Below are 8524 nucleotides of genomic sequence, written 5' to 3'. Positions count from 1 at the left end.
TCTCTTCACCGTTGATCTTAGCTTCTTTTGGGTGCATCTTTTAACTTCTGCCCTTAGATTTGTTCGGGCAAAGATCCTACATCGCCGGGATAGGATTCTTGGCTATGGGCGTGTGTCATCGTGTTTTGATGACTTTGCCTGCATGCTCTCCACGTATCTTCCTATATACACGTGTTCGGTGATGAAATATGTACACACAGGACTATTTGGAGGCCGAGACATGAGCTGAATATCCAACCCATCGGTTGATGCCGCTTCCTTAAATTCTTTGTCATCTTTCGGAACACGAGGCTTCGCATTATCTTGTTGAATATAAATGGTCCTCGTATTTGAAGTAGACCATTTAGCATGAATTTTCGGTGGAACTTTTTCCGTTAAAAACTCCATTGAAACCTTTACATCCACCTGATCAATCAGTTTTGTTTCAAGTGTTCCAGTTTTTCTATTTTTACTGTTTCGTACTACTAGATTTTGACATACCATTGGTCAAATGCCGATTTTTGTATCAAAAAGTTCATCCCCCAATGAATCAAATCGAGGACATGCAACTGCAGCTATAAACATAATCTTAGGAATGACATTTTTTTCTTTGACATGTACGATGAAGTTTGGGTTCATCGGCAAGTAAATAGTACCTCTGTGATGTTTTTGCCATGTTAAACCATTTCATCGATATGCATGTAATCGAACATATCCTTAAACAGGGTCAAAATCAAAACTACTTGTATCAAACATATTAATAAAACCTTCTTTTTTTTCCCTTCATCAGTCAAGCCTGGCCTTACGTCACTTATGTGTGGTTTGAGCTTGCCTTTTTTGACCCTCAAAAACAATGTTGATTTTGACATCTCAACAGCTGCCGCAAATGATCAAATATTAGTACGACGACACGATGGAACTCCTAATTTCAACACAAAATTGGTTAAAAAGATCAAAATCAACAATTCCTGGGTAAAAAGGATATTTAGATTTTGATATTGTTTAAATGGACAAAAATGTAAAAATAGTCAGGATGTAAACAGTTTCATCCTACCCATTTTCAAATACTTTTTCTTAATTTTAATTTACACCAGGATGCATCCAATTTCATCCTTATTATTTTTTAAGTTTAAGTCAGGATCCTTGCTATTTTTTTAGTGTCCATTTACCCATACTAATTTTTACTCGTCCATTTGAACCGTGTTTTAAAAATATTTGGACAAATGACCCATTTTTCATAATTTCAATACGTTTGCGACCGGCTCTTGTTGGTTTCCTAGAAGATACATCAATCAACATATTCAAATTTTGATTCTCTTTTTCTCGCAGCTATACGCGTTGCACAATACGATATGACATCTTGAAAATCAAGCAGTTATTGTAAAGGATCCCCCTTTTAGTTTTCCATCCTTGCTCATCTTCAACAAAAATTGGTAGACAGCTACCCATTCCTCATTTTTGGGTTCCCTTATTTTTTGTAGGATTGTGTTACAAATCATTTCTCCATGACTAGCAACCATCACTTCCCCATTAGAAAGTAACTATTCCTCAGCAATGATATCCTCATCATCAAAAACTAACTTTTCATCACTAGCAATCATTCTCTTCTTCTTCGTAATATGAAAATGAATTGTAAGGTTGGATGTTTTCTGAAGATGTATTCATGCTAATGGGAGTTGGAAGAGATAAAATGAGAAATGAAAGAGATAAAATGAGAAATTGAGTATATGGTAGGAAGATGTATTCTCTTCTTCCTCAGTAAAGAGCTAATGAGGAAAGTGTGATATTCAATTTGAAAATTTCAATCTGGGAAGAATAGGGGGGAAAGAAAGTTAATTTCAAATTTTGGGTTCAAACGAATTGTACTCATGTTTTGGTAAAAAAATTCAAATTAGTAGGAATAGGAGGGAACAAAGGAGGAATCAAAGAGAATTCTGATAGTCACGTAAATATGGAGGGAGTTTACAATCATTCTTTTGAGTTTTTCTTTTGACACAATTGTTTTTTTTTTTTTTGAGTTGTTCTAAGTTAAAAACAGAAAACTAGAATCTTTGAAAGCTAAGCACTTAAATGCTAGGCTTGAGTATTTGTGGAAAAATCTACGAAAAATGGGTTATTTGTCCAAATATTTTTAAAACACGGTTCTAATGAACGAGTAAAAATTAGTATGGGTGAAATGGATAAAAAAAAAAGCAAGGATGAAACTGAATTCATCCTACCTTAAACTTAAAAAATAGCGAGGATGAAACTGGATGAATCCTGTGTAAATTAAAAATAAGAAAATGTATTTGAAAATGGGCAGGATGAAACTGTTTACATCCTGGCTATTTTTACATTTTTGTCCATTTAAACAGTATCAAAATCTAAATGTCTTTTTCACCCAGAAATTGTTGATTTTGGTATTTTTAACTAATTTTGTGAAAAAACTACACTCTGTTACTATTTCGTGAGTCCGAATTTGTGCATACTCCTTAAGTAGTATGCACGTAACATCTCTATCTCTACCATTGATTTAATTTAGGGAATTATGTAACTAGGGTCAAAATTCTAAACATGAAGAGTAATTGAGGGTCGAGATTCTAAGCAATCAACCAATCAAAAGAATATGTTAAATATATACTCTTTAGAGGAGTGTGAACAAATTTGGACTCATATTTCTTAATCTTTTTGCAAAACCCTGTTAAAGCAAGTACTGTATAATAGGAAGGAGGGAGTATAAATGATGGGCCTTTTTTTGGAGTTTATTTAATAAAGGACTCAAATATGTAAATATATTCTGTGCAAGGGGCTACTCCTCGACAAAAATATCGTTTGGTCCTTTTTTAGGTGGTCCCAAGTCAGTTTGGTCCTTTAGGAAAACATCTTTACTGTTTGGTCCATAATTATTTAAAAATATTAAATGGACAAAAGTACCCTTCCGTGTTAATTTCTACTTATTTTTTTTCAGAAACCACCTAAAATACCAAAGTTCATTCCAGAAATGAATTCCATATAAAAACCTAAAAAAACAGAGTTCATTCCAGAAATGAACTCCATATGAAAACCTAAAACAAGGAATGAACTCCATATGAAAACCTAAAAAAACAGAGTTCATTCCAGAAATGAACTCCATATGAAAACCTAAAAAAACCAGAGTTCATTCCAGAAATGAACTCCATATAAGAACCTAAAAAAATAGAGTTCATTCCAGAAATGAACTCCATATAAAAACCTAAAAAACCAGAGTCCATTCCAAAAATGAACTCCAAATAAAAACCTAAAAAAACAGAGTTCATTTATGGAATGAACTGCAGCATCATCATTCGTCTTCAACAGCAAAACACGAGTTCATCTTCAACAACAACATCTTCATCACAAATCTTCGTAGTCTTCATCATCTTCATCGTCTCCACCATCTTCAACAACACTAGCAGCAAGAAAAAAGAAAAAAAAAACGCACAAATCTTCATCGTTCATCATCATGTTCATCATTTTCATCGTCTCCACCATCTTCAAGAACACTAGCAACAAGAAAAAAAGAAGAAAAACGCACAAATCTTCATCGTTCATCATCATGTTCTCCGTCTTCATCGTCTCCATCATATTCAACAACACCAGCAACAACAAAAAAGAAGAAAAACACACAAATTTTCATCATTAATCATCATGTGTTATCGTGTGCAAAAAAAAGAAAGAAAAAAAATGGAGAGGAGAAAACTAGATCTGAAAATAAAGAGGAGAGAATGTAAATCTGAGAATGAGATATATTATATTAATTTGTTTGTATATATGTGGTCCCAATAGGGTATTTCTGCCACTATAATATAAAAATTACATCATCCATGACGTCATTCTAGGACCAAACCATAATTTTTAGGAACAAACAATAATATTTATTTTAAAAAATGATCAAACAGACAATTGACTAGGTCAACTAGACCAAACTCACTATAATATATTATTATTAGGACCATGTGGTATTTCCTACCTCGACAATAACAAAATAAGAAATAAAAAGTAAGGACATAATTTTCAACAAATAAAATGACCAGACCCAATTCCGTCTGTTTGTTTATTCGTTTATTCTCTCCTAAATTAGTACTACTCGTGCACGAAACCGTTTCCACCTCTTCTGCTACAAATATCAGATTTCAGTACTACTAGTAATCTCTCTTTTCTTCACTCTCAAAACCCTCATTTGCAAAATTCTTCAGATAGTTTCAGAGAGAGAAGCAGTGAGCGAAAATGTCACTGAGACCACCAACTACGGCGGTTGGAAGTGGCGCCGGAAGGAGGGAGATGATGAGGAAAAAATCGTATAAAAGTGCAGTGGATGTTGAAGGCGGAAGAAGAAGAAGAGAAGATAATATGGTTGAGATTCGGAAGAGCAAAAGAGAAGATAATCTTAATAAGAAACGAAGAGAACAACTACCTTCTCTTCTTACTACTTTTGCTGTTTCTGGTTTTCGTTCCGATGGTAATCAGCAACAAGATGAACAAGGTTGTGCGATTACTGATCGTGCTAATCAGGTAAAATTTGTCAAATCACGATGTTTTTTTCTTTAGCGATTAGAATTTCAAACTGAATTTGCATTTGCTCTGCTTTTCGTTTCTGGTTTGAGTCTCGTTGATGTTTTGGAATCGAAGAATCTCAGATGGTGAAAGAACAAGAATGCTAGCATTTTAAGAGAATCTCAGGATTTTTTCGAAGGAAATAGAACTTTACAAGAAATAATTTGGATTTTAATGATTTTTTTAGTACAAATTGTATGTATGAATCTGTCTATATTTGGTCCTTCTGTAAAAAAAATGAGTGAGAAATGAAAGCATTGGGAGATTAATTAGGTCATTAATATGTAAACATGGTATTAGTACTGACTAAGTTGTGATTCTGTGGATTATGTTGAGAAATTAGGTATGAGGAAGTATTTTACATGCTGGTATAAGATTTCTTACTTTCGAAATCTCTGGACTAATGTGTAAAATGGTTTTCCTAGTTACGTTTTTGACATTTCATAACTTCATTACTTACTCATGAGGATATTTAGATGGGTTCCTAATAACACAGAGGCCACTGGCCTTACTGTACTCGTGTAACATGTTTGGTATGTTTAGTGTGTTTGGTGTCCCGGCTGTCCATACAGCATTGTTCTTCTTGGTTATTATAGACCTTGTTGTGTTAGTCAGCTGAAACTCCTAAAATTGATTGCATATGAAAACAATATTGTGAAATTATTGGATGCGAGCAATCTTTTAGTGAATCTGAGGTGCTTTAGTAGTATATGTTTGTTGCTGCATTCGGATTGAGATAAGTAGACTCATGATTTTTACAGTTTGGTAACTGAATGTCTTGTTTTCTGTTTACAGCTGGTAAAAATCTGGACAATGATAGAAGACATATGGTCTGGTTGTCCAGAAGCACAGTTGGAGTCAACCACTGCATATAGGAAGCTTTTATCGCGTGGTATGTAACTCTAAGATAAATTTCTATACAAGTGTGTATCCCAATTTTTTTGTTTCGCAACCTACTCACTTGCTTCATGGGTTTAAATTTGATTTACATATTTATGCAGAGTGTGATCCACTGATTGATGAGGTAGTTAGAGCAGGTGTTGTCCCACGGTTCGTAGAATTTCTTGCAAGGCACGATATGCCTCAACTCCAAGTATGAACCACTTACATGTATTTCTTCTTTAGGCTTATTCTAAGCAATGCAAAATTTGTTGTCTAATCTTGTCTAAAGCTTATTTATTTGTTCTGAGCAGTTTGAGGCAGCTTGGGCTTTGACAAATGTTGCATCAGGCACTTCGGAGCATACACTAGCTTTGATTAACCATGGTGCTGTTCCACTGCTAGTGAAAATTCTTAGCTCTGGGAGTGCTGATGTTTGTGAACAGGTCTACACCCGTATCTTAGCTTTTTACTAAAAACGTACTTCTTAGTCATAGACTCATAGATCCAGAAATTATACAGGGCCAATTTGGTTTTTGTTTCAAATCTAATCAACAGGCTGTGTGGGCATTGGGTAACGTTGCTGGTGACTCGACAAGCTGTAGAGATTTTGTTCTTTCTCATGATCCACTGTTGCCACTGCTATCTCAGTTTGAAAAGCCCAAACTATCTATGCGGAGGACTGCTACATGGACTTTATCTAACTTATGTCGTGGCCAGCCAGCAGTACCATTTGAGCAGGTGAGGGGGGTCGTTGTTGAAATCTTTGCTCGTCTTAATTAAGTGCTTACATTCAGTATTGATTGCTTTCTTTACTTTTATCTTTAGCTATTGTTTTTTCTTCACTTTTTATCAGGTCAAGCTTGTTTTGCCAGCTCTTCAGCACCTTATCCACTCAACTGATGAAGAAATTCTTACGTCTGCTTGCCGGACACTGTCGTATATCTCTAATGACACAAATGACAAGATCCAGGCTGTGCTTGAGGCGGGAGTCTGTCCACGACTTGTGGATCTTTTACTGTAAGAGGATCTATTTTGAAACACATACTCCTTTTGTGAAGCAAGAATCTGTGAGTTGGCCATTGAAGTGGTTGTTCTAAGAAGCTCGTTCTTTTTTGCTTCCTCTTTGGCTACTACTGATACGATTTACTTCTCTCAGTCATCCATCTCCTGCAGTTTATACACCATCTCTTCGAACCATTGGAAACATTGTTACGGGTGATGATGAACAGACTCAGGTAATTATCAAAGGTCTATGGTGCTATAGCTTGATGTAGGAGTCTTGAGTACAGTTGATTGGTTGGATACTGTGTTAGTTTAACTTAATTTCATCCGATGGTAGAAGGCCATTCTAACTGTGTCTGCCAGTTTGAAGCTTGTCAAATTATGTGTCTATGCATTTGTGTGCATTTGGTGGCATGCTCTTGTAGCATCATCTCTTTTTGACCTCTTTTTGTTTGCTTAGAGAGCATGGTCTAATCTTTTTGACCATTTTGTTTGTTTTCAGGTCGTAATTGACAATCAAGTGCTTTATTGTTTCCATCAACTTCTGACTCAAAATTACAGCAAGAACATCAAGAGAGAAACCTGTTGGGCCATCTCAAATATCACTGCTGGAAATATTGGTCAGATACAGGTCAAGTCACTGTTATTTCCTATATCTGGTTTAACCCGTTCAGAAATTTCAAGATACACACGTTATGCATATATGAATGCCGAAGGATTTTATGGTTACTTTCAACTTATGCTTGTCGTATAACACTAATTTTTTCAGTGGAAATGTTTTGTTTACAAGTAGCCCATTAATTTTGGGATCAAATGATAAACAGCCTATGCATAGTTACATACAGTGGTGCATCGATTATACGTGGTTTATGACATTGCTTGTAATGAAACTTAGATCACATGTATATGGAACAGGCTGTTATTGAAGCTAAGATCATTGGACCTGTAGTGCATCTTCTCCAGCATGAAGAATTTGAGATCAAGAAGGAAGCTGCATGGGCTATCACCAATATTTCCACCGGGGCAGCACATGAGCACATCCGGTATGTACTTCTTTTCCTCATTCTTGTATATACCCAAATTGACCATATACACATCAAACTATACCTGCATCAGTATCAATAAGAACAGCAAAAGTGATTTAGTCGGGCTGGAGCCCAAGAATAGTTCTCATAGACTTTGAAAACCCTTTATCACTTGATCCTCCCCAACATATACATGAACTTCCTCTGAAACTACACCTGAAAGGAGTAGGGTGATCTTGTGATAATTCACAGGTTCAGTCAAGGAGACCTACCAATATGTCTCATAGCAATTGACAAAGGGAGGGAAACATTAAAAATTCCATAGTCACATTATCTTGATTGACCTCCAATTGTTTGACACCTAATTCTAACAATTTTGTTCCTGTAGATATCTAGTGGAGCAAGGATGCATAAACCCACTCTACGATCTTTTGACATCCACAGATTCTAGAATTGTGATGGTATGCCTGAAAGGCCTTGAGAACATCCTGAGGGTTGGTGAATCTGATAACGAGTTGGGAAAGACTAGTGGAGGCAATATCTATGCAGAGATGATTGATTATTGTGGAGGTTTAGATAAAATAGAAGCTCTACAAAACCATGACAATAAGGATATCTACGATATGTCTGTCTATATCTTAGAGACATACTGGAGCAAGGATGAGGAAGATGATGTTCAAAGATAGATCTAATGCTGGACACTCCCCGAACCTGTTTCGCGCCTCATCAATTCCCCCCTCCAGTCTTCTTGTCTAGCAATCAGGCAGTCTAATAAGGGCATGGTATTTTTGTTCTCATACGATATCTCTCGATAACATTTTTGGTCGACTGTGCTCATTTTACAACTAAATCTGTGTTAATTTCTAGCTTCACCATTAGCTTTTAGGGAGAAAATATGTCCAATTTGATTGGTTATATCGCACACACCAAGGGTTTTGCTTGGACATCTCATACATCTTCAGCGTTACATATAGGTTGATCATATTGGATGTACATTGATCATCCATTTTTGGGTCAAAGAAGAAAGAACACTGTAAATTTGCTAAACGATTATAGAGAGCTTCACATTCACAAACGATTCTTAT

At 35.7% G+C, this 8524-nt stretch overlaps 1 protein-coding gene across 2 annotated transcripts; it reads left to right on the top strand.

Moving 5' to 3' along the window:
• Positions 1 to 4076: 4076 nt before the first annotated feature.
• LOC113334427 (importin subunit alpha-like) lies at positions 4077 to 8514 on the top strand. 2 transcript variants are annotated; one of them, XM_026580683.1, is made up of 10 exons: positions 4077 to 4488; positions 5326 to 5422; positions 5532 to 5623; positions 5724 to 5855; positions 5932 to 6150; positions 6266 to 6429; positions 6569 to 6647; positions 6917 to 7045; positions 7330 to 7457; positions 7828 to 8514. In XM_026580683.1, the coding sequence occupies exons 1-10, from the start codon at positions 4204 to 4206 to the stop codon at positions 8123 to 8125; spliced, it is 1623 nt and encodes a 540-aa protein (XP_026436468.1). In that variant the 5' UTR covers positions 4077 to 4203; the 3' UTR covers positions 8126 to 8514. The 2 variants fall into 2 exon arrangements, with proteins under 2 accessions (XP_026436468.1, XP_026436469.1); XM_026580684.1 differs by having other exon boundaries at positions 4078 to 4488; positions 5968 to 6150.
• The last annotated feature ends 10 nt before the right edge of the window (positions 8515 to 8524 follow it).

The sequence above is a fragment of the Papaver somniferum genome, unplaced genomic scaffold (genome assembly GCF_003573695.1).
Source record: "Papaver somniferum cultivar HN1 unplaced genomic scaffold, ASM357369v1 unplaced-scaffold_137, whole genome shotgun sequence".
Classification (NCBI taxonomy): Eukaryota; Viridiplantae; Streptophyta; class Magnoliopsida; order Ranunculales; family Papaveraceae; genus Papaver; species Papaver somniferum.
Note: the sequence above shows the minus strand (reverse complement) of the source record. Positions and strands in the feature narration are given on the sequence as shown.

Bases quoted from the DNA above. Each gene is read 5' to 3' on its own strand.
- LOC113334427 (XM_026580683.1), top strand. From the start codon at position 4,204: ATGTCACTGAGACCACCAACTACGGCGGTTGGAAGTGGCGCCGGAAGG. The intron at 5,624-5,723 runs GTATGAACCACT...TGTTCTGAGCAG, and splicing joins ACGATATGCCTCAACTCCAA to TTTGAGGCAGCTTGGGCTTT. The intron at 6,430-6,568 runs GTAAGAGGATCT...TACTTCTCTCAG, and splicing joins CGACTTGTGGATCTTTTACT to TCATCCATCTCCTGCAGTTT.